This window comes from Nyctereutes procyonoides, unplaced genomic scaffold (assembly GCF_905146905.1).
Source record: "Nyctereutes procyonoides isolate TBG_1078 unplaced genomic scaffold, NYPRO_anot_genome, whole genome shotgun sequence".
Classification (NCBI taxonomy): Eukaryota; Metazoa; Chordata; class Mammalia; order Carnivora; family Canidae; genus Nyctereutes; species Nyctereutes procyonoides.
Genome location: NW_026575052.1, coordinates 18,660,013 through 18,681,256, shown reverse-complemented (window position 1 = coordinate 18,681,256; position 21,244 = coordinate 18,660,013). Strand labels below are relative to the sequence as shown.

General features: G+C 45.3%; 1 protein-coding gene across 4 annotated transcripts in view; it reads left to right on the top strand.

Moving 5' to 3' along the window:
• Positions 1–21,244, top strand: part of ABCC12 (ATP binding cassette subfamily C member 12) — a 63,223-nt gene that overhangs the window by 32,963 nt on the left and 9,016 nt on the right. For 2 of the 4 annotated variants that reach the window (XM_055332437.1, XM_055332433.1), the window contains 10 exons: positions 929–1,063; positions 1,166–1,241; positions 1,327–1,398; positions 4,379–4,468; positions 5,136–5,239; positions 7,175–7,372; positions 8,147–8,373; positions 12,570–12,707; positions 16,233–16,419; positions 20,908–20,997. In XM_055332437.1, coding sequence (XP_055188412.1) covers positions 929–1,063; positions 1,166–1,241; positions 1,327–1,398; positions 4,379–4,468; positions 5,136–5,239; positions 7,175–7,372; positions 8,147–8,373; positions 12,570–12,707; positions 16,233–16,419; positions 20,908–20,997 — 1,317 coding nt within the window. Of the gene's footprint in view, positions 1–928; positions 1,064–1,165; positions 1,242–1,296; positions 1,399–4,378; positions 4,469–5,135; positions 5,240–7,174; positions 7,373–8,146; positions 8,374–12,569; positions 12,708–16,232; positions 16,420–20,907; positions 20,998–21,244 lie in introns of all 4 variants that reach the window. The other 2 variants (XM_055332436.1, XM_055332434.1) reach the window with 1 other exon arrangement.

Below are 21,244 nucleotides of genomic sequence, written 5' to 3'. Positions count from 1 at the left end.
TGAACCATCTTAAATCTTACAGCCATCTTGCCCCCGTGGGAGGGACTTTCTGCTCTTAGATGGGTTGATCCTATGGAAAGAACTCTATCTCATTTCAAAAGAGAGGAAACCCCTCTTAGCAGAACTCTTTGATCTCAGGAGTGATATGTAAATGAAGGGAACTCAAATTAGAAAAACAGAAGTGCTTTGGCAAAATGTGGGATGCCATATTAAATGTAGCTAAATTTTTATCATACAGATAAAGCTGGTGTAAACTCCTCAGGCCCAGGGGGTGGGGGGATTTGGGGGAGGAGTAGGGCCTGGTGTGGTCAAGAACTGCTTCATGTTCTGCTTCTCCTGGGCTAGATGAGAATCATGAGGTGGGCTTATAATGTTATCACAAAAAAATAATAATAATAATAATAATGTTATCACAAAGGAAGGCCACTGCTGAGGTCATATTTCCCCTCTCCACCAAATCTTGTCTTGCAGTAACTTGTCAATTTCATATTCCAAATCCTTCCTGCCCCCGATCAGATTTTTTTTTTTTTTAGCAGAGCAGCTCATTTAGGGAACAGTGCTTCACAGTGACAACAAGAGGCTCTCTTTGTACTTATGACACCAGTGGGCACTAGATCAGTGCTTCTCAACTGGGGACCATTTTGCCTTTTACAGGGTATTTGTCAATAACTGGAGACATTTTTGCTTATCACAACTGGGATAGAGGGGTGCCACTGGCATCTAGGGGGTAGAGGAAAGGGGAGCTGCTAAATATCTTACAATGCATAGGACAGCATCTTGTCCCTACCCCAACAGCAAAGAATGATCTGGCCCTCAGTGCCACCTCTGTACTAGAGGAGCTTGGGATGCTACTGGATGGGAGTTTGGCATGGTGCTCTTCTCTCACCGGGTAGAAGTACACTGTAGATCATTTTAAACATCTTTGCAGTTCCTGGAGTCGTGTGATGAAGTCATTTTGTTAGAAGATGGAGAGATTTGTGAAAAGGGAACCCACAAGGAGTTAATGGAGGAGAGAGGACGCTATGCGAAACTGATTCACAACCTCCGAGGGTTGCAATTCAAGGTAACTCTTCACACCTGGATGCAAGGTATGCAATCTTGCAATCTCCAGCCTGGGAGAAGTCCTGTCATGCAGCTTTCAGAAGGAATGTCATTTTGTCCCTAGGATCCAGAGCACATTTACAATGCAGCAATGGTGGAAGCCCTGAAGGAGAGCCCCGCTGAGAGAGATGAAGATGCTGGTACAATCTGAGTCCAAACCACTCCTGTCTTATTGCTCAGGGCTGATGAGCGGAGGCACAGATCTCTCTTTATTTCTCATCCTAGTTTTGGCTCCAGGAGATGGAAAGGATGAAGGAAAAGAACCTGAAACAGACTCAGAATTTGTAGACATAAAAGGTATTTGCTATTTATTCCCTCAGTTACATAGTCTTAGATATTTGTTGAGAGTTCTGGGTAGAGAAATGTGGACACATTGTAAGTCCTTTTGGGGCAGCTAGAATTAATACAGTTTACTGTCATGTGAGCCTTAGGGTTCAACTGCTTGAGTCCAAACTCTGGCTCAGCCACTCACTAGTTTTATGAGTTGGCACAAGATACTTGGCCACTCTGATCCTTAGTTTCTTAATCCATAAAATGGGGGAAATAATAACCAATAATAACCAGGTTCTTATAAAGATTATGTGAGAAACTGGACATAAAATGATTAGCCTATTGTCTGATATATAGTAACTTTTAACAGTAATCATTATTGTTATTAGTTAGAGAGGTCAAAGCAACGCACAGAGATTGGTTAGCAGCAAAAGCACACAGAAGAGGTGTGGCACACTCTTTAGGGGAAGCACTGAGAAAGGAATGTGCAGCACTGAAGAGACTGGGTGTGAGTACTTAGCATTCTCCTATGTGCTGGGTACCACACAAGTCTGTACAGACAAAAATACACCCCTGTTCTCAGGATCTCATGGTCTGGTGGGTGACACAGGCAAAGAGATAATCATGGGGAAGCTGGGCTAAAGGTAACAGGAAGTTGGGATGAGCATAACAAGTCAGGGGGGCACCCAAAGGTGGCAACCTTGGGACTGGTCCTTCAAGGATATGTAGAAGTTTTCTGGGGGGCACTGTGGTGAGAAAGTGGGGAAGGGGGAGGATTTGGGGGCGGAGGGCAGGAATTCCAGGAAGGCAGGGAGAAGAGATGGGAGAGATAGGATAGGCCTGTTGAGGTCCAGCTTCGTCAGGCTCCCTCTTCACTCTAGACACTGTTCCCTTCCACTTCCGCAACCATTCAATACCTGTTGAGCACATACTCTGCCCTGCCTGGAGCTGGGCATTGAGAGGGCAGGGGTCCAGATCCACTGTCCCTTTCTTCAAAATGCCTTTGGTGGCTTTCCAAGTTAGAGCTCTGTTCCTCAACTAAAAAAAAAAAAAAAAAACCTCAGTATACTTCGTCAAATTTAAGATACCATCCATTTTAAGATCACCATCGTTTTATGTACCACTTAGAAAGAAAAATCTCTGCCAATTAGATGATATGGCATGCTATCGAATGGAAGGCACATCCTGATTTCAGAGATGTTAAAATGTGAAAAAAAAATGTGAGTCTTTGAGTCGATGAAATTTGGCACCATTAATGGTGCTTGTGACAAATGCATGCACGTTTGGAAAGACAACATATTTTTATCACTCTGGAGGCGGCCAAGGCTGAAGAGAGGTACCCACCATCTCTTCCACTCCTTCCCAGGAAAGCTCCAGGCTACCCAGGATGTGAAGTCCTGTGGAGAAAGTAAACCCTGCTTCTCTATTTCTCTTCACCCCCTTTCTCTGGATGGGAAACTGAACGTGAGAAATTACATATTCTGAAAGCTCTAGGAGGGGAGCCAGTTAAAGGTGGCAGTGCCCACCACACCTGGCATAAGGCATTTTCGAAAACACAGCAAGGTGAACAGAGTACTCCTGGCTGGGCTGGTGGGCTGCAATGGCATTTGACTAGTTCCCTTTGTTCTCCAGGATGTCTTTCATTAGGCTCCACCGATCCACTGAGGCATCTCTCTGATTTTGCAGGCCCAGAGGGAGACACAATGAGAGAAAGTCAGGCCGAACATTTTCAAAGAAGCACAAAGGTTCCCAGGCAGAGGGTATAATAGTGGCTCTATTCAGGGCACCTTTGAGGTGTGACAGCTCTCCCTTTCATAGCAAGGTGCCGAGAGCCTGTGCGCAGGGACACCCCCGTGTCTAGCTCTATTTATCTCCGTGTATAAAAGCCATGTATGGTTTAGGATTCTGCTTTGGAGCTGACATTTTCATGCTTCTGCATTGAAGGGAAGGAAGGGGACAAGTACTCAGTTCTGACTGTCGGGAGCTGCTTTAGCCAGCATACCTTCACCTCTGGACGTGCTTTCCGTGAGAACTTGACAGTCCCTTTCCCTTCCCTTTGGAAAGTGGAGAGGACTTGGAATAGCCAGGTGGTGGAAGGGATCAGGAGTCCATGCAGCTGCTGGCCAAGGAGGATGCCCTGAGGCATGAACTCCGAGAAGACAGGAGCCACCTCCTTCTGGTTCAGTAGTTGCTGCGGGCAGGTGGCACTTGAGTGCATGCAGCCCAACTCCCAGCTGTATTCCTTTGCCTGGGGGCTCTCCCTGCAGGCTGCCAGCCTCCTGTCAAGCTAGAAGCACTTGGGGGAATTAACCCCCACAGGGAGGAGCCCTCACCCAGTAGCCAATGGGATTTGTAGAAATAGCCTGTATCCCTCTGGTCAGGTGAAAAACCTGCGAGGTGTGTGTTCCACTCTGGCTCTGACACGTCTCTGCAAGGAGTTCAGCACTAGTTGTCCACGGGGTCACTGGCTTGATGAGATCCCTTTTACTGTTGCCTTTCCTATGCCCTAAAACTCCCGAATAAGCTTCATATCCTTTTCTTAGGAACTACTTCTGGGGGGCAGCCTGGGTGGCTCAGTGGTTGAGCACAGCCTTCAGCCCAAGGCATGATCCTGGGGACCCGGAATCGAGTCCCACGTCGGGTTCCCTACATGGAGCCTGCTTCTCCCTCTGCCTGTGTCTCTGCCTCTTTCTCTTTGTGTCTCTCATGAATAAATAAATAAATAAATAAATAAATAAATAAATAAATAAATCTTTAAAAAAAATAGAAACAGGGCTGAGCACAAAGTAGGTGCTTAATAAATATCTCTCTAAAGAAGGAAAGCCACCTGTCATGAGGATCGAATAAAATAACCCAATTATGGGCAAAAGTGTGTTGGGAATTTCAAAGCGAAGGACAAATGGAAGGAAGGGTGAAAACTGCCCCTGTTGGGGGTGCGGGTATGCAGGAGGGGTGAGCCTGACCCCCTGGGCTACAGGCACCACAGGACTTGTGTCTATCTCCGTAGTTCCTCTGCACCAGCTTGTCCAGACTGAATCCCCTCAGGAAGGAACCGTGACCTGGAAAACGTATCACACGTACATTAAGGCTTCTGGAGGTTCGACATAAAACAACGGGTTTCTTGATTTAATTTGCATTTAAAAATCCTTTCTCAAACTGTTGGGTTCACGTTTTATGATTTCCTTAACAATTACTCCTTTTATGCTAAAGCCGTTTATCAATGCCTTTTATTTTTTTTTCCATCTGAAGTCTGATAATACAGCCTTTTGAATGGAATCACCCTTTATCCCCATTAAAGCTGCCAGACTCTATTTATTGAAGCTGAGTGAGCAGCAGCGTGGACCAGCCGTGGTTCCTCCGCACCTCGCGGCCTCTTCTCTGAGTGCAGCAGCAATCCGCTCATGGCCTGCCTTCGGGGCACAGTTCTCATCTCGGGGTGCAAAACTACCTTACAGTTTTATTCCCTGTCTGCTCAGCACGACTGGGTTTTTGTTTGGTTTTGAGGAATACCGAGTTACTCCTATTAAGGTGCATATTGGTGGGTTTTTTCAATATATTGGCAATTTGGACCCATTTTCCAACCAGGTAGAACACATGTCCCCTGGAGGTTCAGAGTCCCAACACCCAGACTTGGGAAAGCAGCCAGGAAGGTGGTTCCCAGGGGAGGGGGCCCTCTTCCTGTGGGCTTTGAATTTTCCCTCAAGGCTGGACCCGCTGCAGCCCCCTCCTCTGTAACCCCCTGGACCTCTCACCTCCTCTTGCAGGGTACCTTCTCTCTCTCTTTGTGGTGTCATTTTTCCTCCTGATGATCGGCAGCTCTGCCTTCAGCAATTGGTGGCTGGGTCTCTGGCTAGACAAGAGCTCACAGGTGAGTTTCCCTTTGGCATTGGAAAATGTTGAGTCAGTGGCTGGCAGAGAGCACAAATGCCCCCAACACCACACAATGAACCTCCCGCTGCCTCTTCCGCAAAGTTGAGATCAGTTGCCTGCACAATTCAATTCCTGAAATTCCCTTTGACAGGAATGATGGGAATGTGGGGTTTTTTTTTTACCCTTTTTTTGGTGCCTCCTTTTGGATTTTAAAGGATTGGCTAAATAGATTGTGATGGTGCCAGGCAAATGCAGCATGTCCATGGAGCCATGCTTGTGTAGGATTGTCAGTGAGGCACCTCTGAGGGGCCAGGGAAACCTAGCATGGATTTTAATCCTCCTGCCTCTGAACAGAAACTGACATCTTACTGTTGACACTGTCAGATGGCAGGGGGTTCCATCCCTCTCTGCTCTTCAAAGTCCCTCTACAAGAACGGTACATGCAAAAGCCAGACTCAGTCCCTGGTCGTGCTGCAGAGCCACTGTGTATCTTTCTCAGACACTGGGTATTTGCCACCTGAGGGTCTCCTCTAGACCAGGGCCTCTCCTGGGAAGGACTGATAATCCTGCTCTTGCTGGAGCTTGCTAAAAACTCTCCCAGCTTTTGGGCAATGGTTTCTGAGCTTTCCTGGAGCCCCTGGGAATGCTGTGGGCCCATCCTGCAAGATAACATTTTGGTATAGTTCTGTTGTTATGACAACCAAAATGGGAAAGCACTGGGGAGATGTAGGTAGGGGAGAGGTCACTACAGCTCTCTTGGAGGTTGGCACAGCTTCCTGAGGGCAGTTCTTCCCAAATGGAGAAGCCAGTGGGTGCTCTGCACTGTGCAGTGAGAGAGAGAGCCATCTCTGGAATATCCCCCAGATCCTCCCTGACACATGAAGAGCTCTTTCCTTAGGGACCCCATGGTTTCTGGCCAGGATGGAACCTCCTCCTAGGTGTGGTGCTTCCCCAGTGGGCCAGTGCCATTGGCTAATTGAGCATGCAGCAGTGATAGTAGACCAGGCGTTTGCCTCCCTCCCAACCCCCTACCCCGACACTGTGGGCACAACCTCTTTTCAAGCTGGGCCTTTCATCAATTAGCTCCCCAGGGATGCTTTTGCTTTTATGGATGTTCATCCATCAGCCGTCACCTCTGGTTTACATTTCCGCTATTGCTATAATCAGCAAAATGGCATTTAGAAGAAAGATGCTTATTTGCTCCCCAAAGGCAGTCTTGACTTTCAGCACATGCCTCAGAGAAAGATGAAGCTGCCAATTTCTCAAGAGGAGGGGATGGCCTCTCCCCTGAAAATGTGTGTTCTCTCCACAGCAGGATGAAGCAGGAGGGAGCCCTGTGGTTCACCAGGCTCCCTTCTCCCTACCAGGGACTTCAGGGCAGTAGACCAGTGCTGTCCATGATACTCCTTGAGAAAAGGAAAAAAGAGGGGACTGTGGGGCTGGCCCATCCTACAGAGAGGCCCCCTATACCTCCCCGAAGGCCTGGTGACTTCTGCTAGGGAGGTTCCTGATATCCTGTTCTGTATGGGCTGCCCGATGGCTGTTGAGCCAGCCTCATGGAATCTGGATTTCCTGTGCTTCTATAATCTTCCTGGCCCAACATCACCTCTTATCTCCTAAGACATAGTTTGCTTCTGAGACAGAAGCTATCTGGCCACCCTGTGCCCTGGCCACCTTGTCTGCTTTACTTGCCCGCTGACTGTGCCGAGTCTTGTAAGTCAGATGCCCTTGGAGACAGGCAGCCCAGCAGGAGGACCCATGCAAAGCTCAGAGGTCCTCCAATGGAAGTGACCTGATTTGGCTACCTGCTTCATTTTTTTTTTTCAATTTTACACCTCTTTTTAGTTTCTTCTCCCTGGAAAGGTCCTCTGGCAAATTCTCACGTTCCTGATCGTTTACCAATTCTTAGTGCTTTTCTTATTTTTCTCCAAAGATGACCTGTGGGCCTCAGGGCAACAAGAGTGCATGTGAGATTGGCGCAGTGCTGGCAGACACCGGGCAGCATGTGTACCAGTGGGTGTACGCAGGGAGCATGGTGTCTGTGCTGACATTTAGTGTCATCAAAGGTTTCACCTTCACCAAGACCACATTGATGGCATCCTCCTCCTTACATGACCACGTGTTTGACAAGGTACTGCTCCCAGGAGCTGCATGCAATTCCAGTCATTTAGCCAATAGCATTTCCCAAGCCCCTAGGATACATCAGGCACTGTGCTGGGCTCTGGGCATAGACACAATGCTCAAGGAGCTTACTCTTGAGTCTGAGAAGCCTCCTGATATCTACTACTAACAGTGAAGGCAAACTCCAGGGACTGTGGGGATGGGTCATGGGCTCTCAGGCTAGACTGGGGATGGAGTGAAGGTGTTCAGGAAGGTTTCCCTGAGGACACTGCCCGGGAGTAGACATGTACAGGCCCATAGGCCATCTCCAGCTCCAAAGAGCCTTGGGTATGCCAAGGCCCCCAAGAGGTGCTTCTGGCCATTTTCTCATTCCACTGCTGCGGTAGGCAGAATTGATTTATTTTGTGATTTATTTTATTGCCAGGGCTCTGGCCAGAGTGCACAGATGTGGTTCACACTAGGTAGACAGATGGTTTTTATTGCCCCAGGGCACAAAATACCCCCTCCTCCCAAAGCATCTCAGGCTGCATCCCAAGTGTGGAAGGAGGCCTGACCTGCAGGGCTCTCCCTGGGACTCCACACAGAGGCTGAAGCTCTCCATGCTCACTCTCATTCATGGGAGCCACAAGAATGAGCAGCATCCTCACTTCCCCAGGATAGCCTGGGATGCTGTGTTGGACCCTGGAAAAATGCTCGAGCCGCTCAAAGTATCCCAGCCCCTGCAGAGTGGTTCAGTGTTTCCTAAATACGCACCTTGACGCGGACTCTCGGATTTTATCCACAGATCCTAAGGAGCCCAATGAGCTTCTTTGACAGGATGCCCACTGGCAGACTAATGAACCGTTTTTCCAAGGACATGGACGAGCTGGATGTGAGGCTGCCATTTCACGCGGAGAACTTTCTGCAGCAATTTTTTATGGTGCTGTTTATTCTTGTGATTTTGGCTGCTGTGTTCCCTGCTGTCCTTTTAGTCCTGGCCGGCCTTGCTGTCGGCTTCTTCATTCTTTTACGGTAGGTTGATGCACTGTTTAAAAAGGAGCACATGAAACCTTTATGTATTTGGTTAACTCTGCACTATGACCCAGTAGTATCAGGTGATGCTAAATCCTTGCTATCTCCTCTGAATGGGGGAGCATATTGATTTTTACTACTGACAAAATGCCAGGTGCTACACTTGGGGTTTTGCATTTTAGCCTCAGAGTAACCCTGAGAGGTGTGCATGATTGGAAGTTTAAGTCAGTGGTCCTAGGTGGGGAAACTAGTCACCATGGTTGCTGCCTCTCTGCTGTAATATTCTCAGCCTTGGAGCTCTCTCTGCCATCCTGCTGTCAGAAGCAGAGAGAGACCAGTCCTTAGTCCCTCGAAGCTTTGGGAACTGGCTCCCACTCTAACTGCTGGTATGGCTAGGGAAAGGCCTCAGGCAGCTAGGCACTGGGGAGGCATGCTGAGGCTGTGCAGCTTTCCCACTTCCTCATCCACCTTGGAGGGAAGCAGGAGGTGGGACTGACCCCAGCCCAATCTTGGGGTGAACTGGGGTTCTCAGCAGGCAGTGTGGTGGCCATTGCATAAGGCCAAAGGGTTGGAAATCAGAGAAATTTGCACCAGAGCTCCAACTTTACTGCAAAACCACCTGGAGGTCCTTGGGGAAGCCAGAGAAATACTGGAAGCCTGTTTCCTCATCTCTAAAGGCAATCATTAAAACATACACCTCATCTATGCCAGGGAGTCCTTGTGAGTATCAAATGAGACTGTTGGGCTGTAAGTGGCTTATAAACTAGTAGCAGAATACAGCTGACCCTTGAACAGCATAGGTTTGAACTGCAAAGGTCCATTTATATGTGGATTCTTTTATATATATATATATATATATATATATATATATATATATATCTACAGTACCATACTATAAATGTATTTTCTCTTCCTTATGATTTTTAAATGATGCTTTCTTTTCTCTATCTTACTTTATTATAAGAATATAGTATATAGGGATCCCTGGGTGGCGCAGCGGTTTGGCGCCCGCCTTTGGCCCAGGGCATGATCCTGGAGACCCGGGATCGAATCCCATGTCAGGCTCCCGGTGCATGGAGCCTGCTTCTCCCTCTGCCTGTGTCTCTGCCTCTCTCTCTCTCTCTGTGACTATCATAAATAAATAAAAATTAAAAAAAATTAAAAAAAAAAGAATATAGTATATAATACATATAACATAAATATACGTTAGCTGACTATTTGTTATTGGTAAGGTTTCCAATCAACAGTAGGCTATTGGTAGTTCGATTTTTGGGCAGTCAAAAGTTATACGTGGATTTCCAACTGTATGGGGAATCAGTGTCCCTAACCTTTGTATTGTTCAAGGGTCAACTATACAACGTTATAGAAACTTTGAGTTTTCATAAAACTCAACAATATGTTTATTATGCTCCTAGATGTGCCAAATTTGGGCTGGACACCGAGGGTCTCAAAGAGGGTCCCCCAATTGTAAAGGATTCAGCCCCAAATCTTGGACCTGCCTCCATCTGTAAGCAAGTTTGTTTTCATCCAGGGACACCACACTCAGAGCTGAGTTTTAGAAATAACACTTTGGTCACAATGTGGAGGATGGATGGAGCTACAGAAAGATCAGGACCAGGGCTATGGGATGAGAGACTTAAAGCGTAGAGTCTGAATGAGAGATGAGACAGGTGGCAGTAGTAGGGGACAGAAAAGAGGGGTGGATTTGGGAGCCACTTCTGAGATGGTCTTTAGGGTTGGGGGATGGGAGAGGCGAAGGATGAGTCCAAGAAGGGGAGTGATGCAGGTGTTATGGGAGGGGAAACAATTTGGGTAATCAAGATTGTAGGCTTACTTTTGGATGTTTCAAATCTGTGGGTCAAGTCCTCAGATGGTGCCAATAAACAGTGGGAAGGGAAGGGAGGGTCTGGGATGCACTGGGGCTAGACGGATGGACTCTGCATCCTTGACTTCCACACAGGAGCTCATGTGATGGTGGGAACTAGCATCAATGCCCCGGGCTCTCTCTTTGGTCTCCCACTATTTCCCTGCTGGCTCCAAGAAAGGTCGTCACATGGCCTCATTGTCCAGCCTCAAAGGTTTACTGTGGTGATCCAATAAAATACTTTCTGCAAGTTCTTTGCAAAGATATAGCATATCTTGCATACCACTTCTTAAAATGGACTCTTTGGCTTGGTGTTCATTTTTTGTAATCCCTGTGTTTGACCAACTATTGTTCCTGTCTGTTCTCCACTTTATGCTGTTGATTTACTTATTAAAAGGTTTTTCTCTGCTCTGCATCCCTACTTCTTGCTACAAAGACAGGCCAGACCGTGGCTGGCTATAACTGAATCAACCTAAATATTTCCAACTAACTCACTTGAGCTCTAAGCTAATGAGGTTTTCTTTCCTCTCCCCCGGGTGAGTTTTAGCTGAGAGTCTGGAGGGCAGATTAGATTTGCTGTCATGGGCCAGCCTGCCAATGTGCACGCCTGAGGGCAGTAGTCTGGCTCTCAGCAGGGTCCTGGAGCTTCAACACCCAGGGGAGTTGCATCCTGTGGAGGGGTTTGGTTCTAAAGTCAGCTCCTGAGGCTATGATTCAAAATTACCTTTGAAAATGCCTTTAGAAGACCATGCATTGGCAGTTGAAACACCAGTTTTTCCTCCAGAGTTGGAACCGATCACTTTTCCTTTAGTTGGTTCCCAAAAAGTGGTTGGCTTCTATTAGGAACTGCATTGTATGAAAATTTCTGGTCTTTAAAGACTGGAATCACATCTCCTGCAGCAAGACATTCATGCTACAAGAAGCATTCAAAACTGAAACCACAGCAAGGAATGGCACACATTTCTGAGGCTCCTTCCTGATTTTTTTTTTTTTTGTGGTAGTTTTGTAGTTTTAGGTTTTTATTTATTTATTTTATTTTAAAAAATATTTTTATATATTTATTTGTGAAAGACACACACACACACACACACACAGAGAGAGAGAGAGAGAGAGAGAGAGAGAGAGAGAGAGAGAGAGGCAGAGACATAGGCAGAGGGAGAAGCAGGCTCCATGCAGGGAGCTCGATCCCGGGACTCCAGGATCATGCCCTGGGCCAAAGGCAGGCGCTAAACCGCTGAGCCACCCAGGGATCCCGTTGTTTCAGGTTTTTATTTAAATTTCAGTTAGTTAACATAAAGCATAAAATTAGATGTAGAATTTTAGGTGTAGAATTTAGTGATTCATCATTCACCTGTAACACCCAGTGCTCATCACAAGTGCCCTCCTTAATAGACATTACCCATTTAATCCCCTACCTCCCCTCTAGCCACCCTCAGTTTGTTCTCTATAGTTAAGAGTCTGTTTTATGGCTTGCTTCCTCTCTCTTTTATTTTCCCCTTGTGTTCATCTGTTTTGTTTCTTAAATTCCACATGCAAGTGAAATCATATGGTATTTGTCTTTCTCTGACTTACTTCACCTAGAATAATACACTCTAGCTCCATCCATGTCATTGCAAATGGCAAGATTTCATTTTTTTGATGGCTGAGTAATATTCCATCATATATATATATATATATATATATATATATATATATATATATATCACATCTTCTTTATCCATTCATCAGTCAACATTTAGGCTCTTTCCATAATTCAGCTATTGTTGATAATGCTCCTATAAACATCATGGTGCACATTTCTTTTCAATATTTTTGTATTCTTTGGGTAAATACCTAGTAGTGCAATTACTGGGTAGTTCTACTTACAACTTTTTGAGGAGCCTCCATACTGTTTTCCGGGGGGGGGGGGGCACAAGTTTGCATTCCCACCAACAGTGTAGGAGGGTTCTCCTTTCTCTGCATCCTTGCCAACATCTGTTGTTTCCTGTGTTGTTAATTTTAGCCATTCTGACAGGTGTGAAGTGGTATCTCATCATGGTTTTGCTTTGTACTTCCCTGATGATGAGTGATGTCGAACATGTTTCCATGTATCAAGAAGCCATCTGTATGTCTTCTTTGGAAAAACGTCTATTCATGCCTGAAACACATTTCTGAGACCCCATCTGTTCCACAACTGGCCTGTCCTAGAGAAGAGTGGTGGGCCAACTCCTTTTCCCTAGTTAGATGACACCCATCTGACTTAAACTTTGTCTTGAGTGCATAGTCAGACCCGTGTGTGCTAAGAGTGAGCCCTCAGAGACCCGACTTTGTGACCTTCTTGATTTCTCCACAGCATTTTCCACAGAGGAGTCCAGGAGCTCAAGAAGGTAGAGAACATCAGCCGGTCTCCCTGGTTCTCCCACATCACTTCCTCCATGCAGGGCCTGGGCATCATCCATGCCTATGACAAGAAGGAGGACTGCATTAGCAAGTGAGTCCAGCACGGGGCCCACTCCAGGGCTCCCTACTTCATGCTTCACCCTGGATGGGAGGTCACAGGAATAGATGACTACTCTGGCTCTGAGAAGGGAAGTCTGGGATGCTGGGGACTTACTGTAGGTGAATTGCTGGCAGAGTCAAGAAGAGCAGTCTAAGGCACTAGGCCTTTCTTCCTAGTATCTGGGGCCCCAAAAGTGGTGCGCTCATTCAATGACAACCTCAATATGTGAATTTATGTGTTTTATCTTTTGCACTAGAAGTTAAATGTTTCCAATTCAGGAAAGTAAGAGAAAGCAGAAAAAAGAAGGAAAAAACAATCACCCACAGGTCCCCAACCTAAATCTTATTAATATATTCATTTATTTCCTTCTACTCTTTTCTTTTCTCCTATTTCTTAAGTATTCATAATCATGTTTGTCTCATTTTATTGTTAAATAACATTTTTAAATGTTATATTTCTCATAAAAACAAATTTTAAAGACCATATTGTTTTACTTGATGAATACAGCACTTTCCTTCGTTTTAAAATGTGAAGAATAGATAAGTAAATTTCTCTGGAGTTTTTAGCTCCAAACTTCTAAAATACAGAAGGAATTATATCAACCATATAGGCTCATTGTGGTAGCAAAGACTTCCAAATTTTAGGGGCTTAATACAATATGGGTTTATTCTTCCTCAAGTCCATTTTGTAATGAGAGTTCATAGGGCAGGGGAAAGGACTGTTGTTCTACCTGGGGCTTTTCCAGCCTGAGGGCCTTGGGGATTTTTTCCAGAATCCTCTGTGTCTAACTGGAAGATAAGGTGAGGAATGGGTGCAGGACTGCTTGGGAAATTTTTATGGGTTAACTCCAATGAGGATACTCATCATTTCTGCACATTCATTGGCCAGACTTCATTCACACAGGCTGGTGCAAGGGAGTCTGGGAAATGTAGTCCAGCTGTGCATAGGAGGAAAAGAAAATGCAGTTTGGTGAATCTATAGCAGTGAATCTGCCACATAGGTGTTCCATTTTGTTTTGTTTAGTTTTTCTCCCATATTTTTCTGCCTTAAAAACCTAACACACACTTCAAGTTTGAGTCTAATTCTCTCTCTCCCTACATTTTGCCACTCAGGATCTTGGTGTAGACTTGGCATTCAGCTTGGTTTTAGTTCAATCAGTGGCTATGCTATTCCTAGTTTAACTTGAATGTCATCTGTCAAGAGTCCTGCATCACACATGGACCCTTCCAGTGTCCATGGAGTCATTCATGGACTTACTCATTACAAACAAAACAGATACAAGCATTGTCTTCCAGCAAATTATCGTTCAAGGTTTCCAAGGGAATCCTATAGGACAGTTGAGTCCTACATGATTGATGGGGTCCCTTTTAATACTTTCTTTCTTGTCTGGACTTTCCAGAGGGTGTAGGCTTCTGACATGTATTGCTTTTGTCACCAGACGGAAATGCCATAGCATTAAATAGTGACTTGAGGTCAAATTCCTATTCAATCCTGGCCTTCTGTTTCTTTTGTTCCTGTGCAGTCTAACCAACCACACAGATAAGACCACCTATGACTTCTAAGTCACTTAAACTGTAAACTGGATTTGTAAGCTTTATGGCTATAGGACAGAAGCACCATGGTGTTTGGAAGAATATTTTGACTAAGCTCTGGGGAAAATAGAGTGGAAATAGAGGAGGGGGGGTGTTGCAGGCTGTCGCATAGCTGGTCAGAGGTACTTCCAGGCAGAGTCTTTTGAGTTTTGGACCTGGATGGAGCAGCAATGCCTGAGGATGGTCTTGACTGAACCAGTGGAAGAATCTTAAATCTTTTGGGGTTTAAACATTGAAAGGTTTTCATTTTTTCCCAATGATTTCTACCAATTGTTTTGATGAAACCCCTTTCCCAATAGGTCAAGGGAAACTTCAATGGTAGTTGAATTTGATATCTCTTGTGGTTAATTGTTAGTTTGGCCCAGTTAAAAATTTCAATCTTGAATGTACAGTTGACCCTTGAACTATGCAGGTTTGGTGGTATCAGCTGCCCTCCGCACAGTTGAAAATCTGCATATAACTTTAGGCTCCCCCCAAAGTTACTAGTAGGTTACTAGTAACCTACTATTGGCTGGAAGCCTTACCAATAACATAAGCAGTCAATTAACACATATTTCATGTTATATGTAATATATACTATATTCTTACAATAAAGTAAGCTAGAGAAAATAAAGTGTTATTAAGAAAATGGTAAGGAAGAGAAAATACACTTATAGTACTATAAAATATTTATTGAAAAAAATCATGTATAGGTGGACCCATGCAGTTCAAACCTGTGTTATCCAAGGGTCCACTATATTCCCTCCCTAACATATCCAGAGGCTTGGAGTAGTAACACTGTAGTATGTGTGTGTGTGTGTGTGTGTGTGTGGTGCAGGATGAGGGGCAGGTGTGCCCCTGGGAAGCCCCTGGTCTGTTCATTTAAACATCCTTTCCCTTTTCTCTAAGCTTGGTTCCTCAAGACTGGTGCAGGGGAATAGAGTCAGGGAGGACACATCCTTGGGCCATTCTCCCCTTCCTGCTGCTCATTTCTGCTATTGCAGAAAATTGTGTCCATGTCATGTGGCAAGGTGGAGACTCCAATAGGATCAAATCCCTTGCAGCTCTGCTGGGCATTGCTGATGGTCAGGACCTGCCTGGGTCTTCCAGAGTGCTCTTCCTGGGCAGCTTCATACTGTATTTCCTTGATATGGGGCCTCTTTGCCTCACATCAAAGAACACTAAATTAAGAATGCAGCACCAAAAATACTCTCAATTGTAGCAACAGCAGGAATGGGCAGGATCTGCCTTCTACACATCTGGGGAATGAGCAACTCCAGGGGTGGGTCTTTCCCTCATCTTTAGTGATGTCGTTGCTCTGTCCCTCTGCCCTGTGCCCTTCTCTTTGGCTCAGTGAATTCACAGCAGGGGTATGAGATGTCAGCCTTTTCTTCTTGAGGAGACCCCCAATTTTATAATAAATTGCCTTGAATCTTTCTCTGATTTGGAGGGGGAACCAAGCACCTTCCTTTCCCTTCTCTTACCATCACAAACATTGGTTCTCCCTAAAGGCAACCTCCTCCACAACCAGCCTTCACCCTTTTTATAGATTGAGGGGGCCAACTACCAATTCTACAAGACCTTTGAGGCAAGTGGCTGACTCCAAAATAGGGATCCTTCGATGGTAGAGCATGATATACGGAGCACCTTCTGTTCTCAGCTACGAGTTCTAGTTGCCAGTTCTGAGAAAGAGAGAAAGAACCCACTCAGCACAATACTATACTGCCACATGGGATTTCTCAAAATATGTGCAAATCAAAGACACATGTTTTGAGGCAGCAGATTTTGGAGTATGGCTATTTGTTCAACTTTGTAATAGATTCCTATGTAAGAGTGCATTAGCCCTTGATTAAAAATTCCCCTTGCCTTAATTTTTCAGTAGCCCCAATCCTAAGTCTATGGAAGTACACCTGATCTCCTATTTTGTCTGATGTTTTAACTTTAGGTTTAAGATGCTAAATGATGAAAACTCCAGCCACCTCCTATACTTTAACTGTGCTCTCAGGTGGTTTGCTCTAAGAATGGATGTCCTCATGAACATTGTTACCTTCATTGTGGCCTTGTTGGTGACCCTGAGCTTCTCTTCAATTAGCGCTTCATCCAAAGGCTTGTCTTTGTCTTACATCATCCAGGTAAACCTAGTATAAGGTTAGGCTTGGTCTGGAGGCTCTGGGATAGGGTAGGTGGTATATCAGGAAGGATGGATGTAAGAGAAGATCCAACTCAAATGGGTTCAAAGAATAAAGAACTTACTGGCTCACATTGTTAAAAGGCCTGGTGGTTGTGTGGGCTTCAGGAGCAGTTGGATCATAGCCTCTGGCTTTATTCTGTGATGACTTTCTTCCTGATTGTATAATGGTGACTGGCGGTCTGAGGGCTGTAACAGGAAAGAAGGAGGAAGAAAGCTTTTCCTACCCTAGCCACTGAGCAAAAGCTCTGAGCCTTACTCTTAACTAGCTTAATCTGGGCATCCCAGAATTAGTTAGTGCCTGGTTAGAATTGGAATGATTGGATTAAATCAAAGAATGGAATCACGCCCCATCCTACCCCCAAGTCACACAGCTGTCCACAATAGAGAACAGGAAAAGAATGCTGGAGAGGCAACCATGATATCCATGACAAATAATACTGACTTTTCATTTTGGTTGCTTTGGTGTTTTTCTTCTGAAAAATAATAGTGATAGGCATAATAGTAGTAGAGAATAATGATGATCAGGAAACACATGCCATTTTGGGCACTGTTGTAAATCTTGTATGTAAATTAACTCATTTATTCCCATAACAACCCTATGAGATAGGTACAGCCATAGTGCTCATTTTATAGATGAGAAGACTGAGGCTCAGAAAGAGTTTTCCAACATCACACACCTGTCATGTGTGAGAGCTAGGCTTTGAACCCAGGTGACCTGGGTCTGGTATCCATCTGAGTATGAATCTTGATGTGTGTGTATATGTGTATGTGTGTGTGTATGTGTTGTCCAGGATAAAGTGTCCAGTTACCTCTGGTTGGGAGAAAGATGAGGGGGAGGGGAATAGATGGGTCTACAGAAAGACTACCAGTCAAATCAATCTCTCTGTGGCTCCTTCTCACATCTGGAGCCTGCCTGAGTTCTGTTAGATAGAAGGCTCTGTAAGCCCCTGCAGCACATTCTGCCTCCATTCTATCAAAAGGCTTTTTTCCCCCCTTTTCCATCTTCCAGAAATCTGTGACACTTTCATTCATTGATATCTTTTCCCTACCCCCTACCCCCTAAAGGTTTATTCCTTTTTGAAAATCTCTCTGATATCATTTTAATGGCATTTTGGGAAGGTAACAAAAATATATTCTCAGGTCTTTATCTTAAGTGGGAAAAAATGAATTTTTCTTGGGTAGCCAGTTTCCCTCATATTTTTATTTGTTGTTGTCTAGTAAAATATAAAGCAGATGATGTTGAATAGATTCCCTTACTTGGTCCAAGTGAAACAACTTTCTTCAAGTGAGGTTATGCTTTTGGGGGATATCACCAGCTTTCCATGAAATTGTTTTCAAACATTCCTATAAGGCTAGAGAATTTGCATACACTGAGATCTAGGGGAACACTTCTCTAGCTGCTTGTTGAACATTAGCCCCCTTTGGAGGACACAGAATCTGAATGTTGGCGCTTCCCTTGACAACAGAGGAGACTCCCTTAGATGGATGAGAAATTGGTGTGAAGTCCCACAGAGCAGAAAGTGAATGTAAAGTGACATCTCATAACATCAGGGAGGAGAATGAGCATTTACTGGGCCAGCACTAGCACTATGCTGACAGGAGAGTTCTAAACTTGTGGAGGGCTAGGACATCGAGGGGCTGATACCCCTGGATTTAACAAAACATGTATAGGTCCTTCTCAAGGGCAGTGTTCATTTATTCATTGACCAGATAGCCACTGAGCACCTACCATGAGCCAGGAACTCTGCTAGGTGCTATGGATTCAGCAGTGAACAAGCTGGACAGGTCCCTTTATGGGATAAAAAGAGATGTCCCATAGGATGGAACAAATAAGTGCACAAGTAAATAAATGAGAAGACTTTGGAAATTGTTTAATTTTTATGAAGGTAATAAAACAGGGAATGTGACTGTCAGTGGGGAAGCACCATTAGACCCTATGACTAGAGGAGACCTCTTCCAGGAGGTGACTTCCAGCCCAATACAAGAATGACAAAGAACCAAAGAAGTCGGAAGGCAGAATGCTTCAGGCTGAGGGGCCAAGGCAAGGTTTGGGAAGGCAGAGCTCAGTGCATTTGAGGAACTCAGAAAGTCGTGTAGCTTGAGCAGATTGGTAGAAAATAAAGCCTGGAGCATTGGCAGGGATAGACTATGCAGGGCATTGTCACCCACGGCAGGGGGTTACTTATATTCTAAGAAAGGGTTCTCAACTGCAGCACTATGGACATTTGGGCTGGATGATCTTCTTTGTGAGAGGCTACCGTATGTGTTATAGGATTTTAGCCTCTCTGACCTCTAATCAGGAAATCCTGGTAGAACTTCCCTCCTCCAAGATTGTGACAACCAAAAGTATCCCTAGGCGTTGCTAAATGTCTCTTGAAGGACATAATCCCTCAGGTCAAGAGTCATTGCTTTAAGAGAAAAGGAAAGCCAGTGGCATGTGTTAAGCAGGGAAGTAGCAAGGGAACCCTGAAAACAGTCTGGACCTACACTGCTCCTCCCCTCATTCACCTGCTTGGGTGACACTACCTCCTTCCGGTTAAGGCCACTGGCTACTACTCAGAGCTACCTAAACCCTGACTTGCCTGCTGGACTTCTTATGGTAAATGCCTCCACTCACACAGTTCCTTAACTTCCCTAACTAAGGCAACCTCACCCCCAAACTTGGCCACTCTTTCACATCATCCTGTTTTATTGGCATTCTCACCATTTGAAATTACCCATGTCTTATCCTGCCAGCCTACTAGAACATAAGCCATGTGAGAGCTGGCATTTTGTTCATCACATTTCAGCCCTGGAAAACCAGCTCCTCCAACAGTGCCTGGCCCACAGTTGCTGCTTACCTAGAGAAGGAAGACCTGGTCCTGCAGGTCTTGAGCCCACTAGCCCACCTTGCAACTGAGGCAGGTGCTATTGGTGCACCGACCTTCCACAGCAGGGAAGTTCAAGCCCAGGGCAGCCTACAGGTGTGGGGAGCTCCTCCAGCCAGGAGTGGCCCCGCAATGATAGAAGGGGGTCAGTGGAGATATAGCCCAGCTCCCTCAGGACAACTCAAATGTGTTCCATGCAGTGTCCCAAAGCCTCCAGTGGGATCAAGATTCAGTTGGCCACAACTGAACCTCTCATGACTTACCTTCTCTTCTGTGACCCACTTCTTCCAGCTTCTACTGGTACTTTTGGGGTCTACCCCTTGGATTAATTTCCTAGGCCTGCCATAACTAATGACCATAAGCTAGTGGCTTAAAACTCCAGAGCAATTTATTCTGTCACAGTTTTGGAGATCAGAAGTCCCAGGGTGTAGGCAGGACCTTGTTCCCTCTGCATGCTCTAGGGTACAATCCATTCCTTGTCCTTCTGAGCTTCTGATGCGTTCCTGGGCATTCCTTGGCTTGTAGCTGCATCACTCCAATCTTTGCCTCTGCCTTCACATCTTCTTCTCTTTAATGTCTTCTCTTCTCTCTCTTATAAAGACACTTGCCATTGGATTTAGGGTCCACCCAGTTAACACAGAATGATCTCAAGATCCTTAATTACACTTGCAAAGATCCTTTTTTTCTTTTTTTTTCTTTTTCTTTTTCTTTTCTTTTTTACTTATGATAGTCACAGAGAGAGACAGAGAGAGAGAGAGAGGCAGAGACACAGGCAGAGGGAGAAGCAGGCTCCATACACCGGGAGCCCGATGTGGGATTCGATCCCGGGTCTCCAGGATCGCGCCCCGGGCCAAAGACAGGCGCCAAACTGCTGCGCCACCCAGGGATCCCAAGATCCTTTTTTTCAAATGAGATAACATTAACAGGTCTCAGGGATTTGGATGTAGACATATCTTTTTGGGGGAACCACCATTCAACCTTTCTGCTTATACTCAGATTTCAGGGTTGGCTTCTGGGGGATCTTAGCCTGAGGTGGATGACCTTAGGAAGCTACATTCCCCACTCTGAGCCTAGATTTTCTCATGTCTGAAGCAAACAGATGGGCTTAAATGGCTTTTTTCTACCTCTGATGATCTGTGGTGATTGGATTTCAGTTGCAGCTTGGCTGCGGGTGGAGTAAAACAGGGAGGGCATAGAAGTGCAAGACCCCACCAGATGGCAGCAAGGGGGATAACCAGCAGTTTGTGTGGCCATGGAAGATCCCAGCTCAACAACATCTCCCTGGCACTCAAACTAAAAGTGATCAAGTGATACTGTGGTGGGATTGTTCTTGCTATCTGGAGGGCCAGGGAAATTTTCATCACTTTCATCACCATTGTTTCTAAATGCAGAAGAAATGTTTAAAGGCAAAACACTCCAGGATCTTCACTTGTAGGCACTTAGCTGGGAATGCAGGCCTACTTTTTGTGTGGCTAATTCACAAGAGCTGCCCCTGAAAGTGGGACAGTGGAACCCAAGGAGGGAAAGGACTCTAACCTAACTTTTTGCTTCTCTACAATTAGCTAAGTGGACTGCTCCAGGTGTGTGTGCGAACAGGGACAGAGACCCAGGCCAAATTCACCTCAGTGGAGCTGCTCAGAGAGTATATTTTGGTAAGAACTTAGTGCATGACAGAGGAAGGACTAGTTAACTCTGGCAGAATTTATGTCGGAATTTGATTTTTTGACACAAGAAAGGGATATTTTTAAAAACAGAAATGGGACCACAACCCTCTTCTTAAGACCCATACTTACTCTAAAGTTATTAAGGTTGAGGAAGAGATACTTAAAAAAAATTTTCCTCAAGGGCAGTCTCTGAACACAAAAAGAGAAATGAGTGGCTAACTTTATTTTTTTTAAT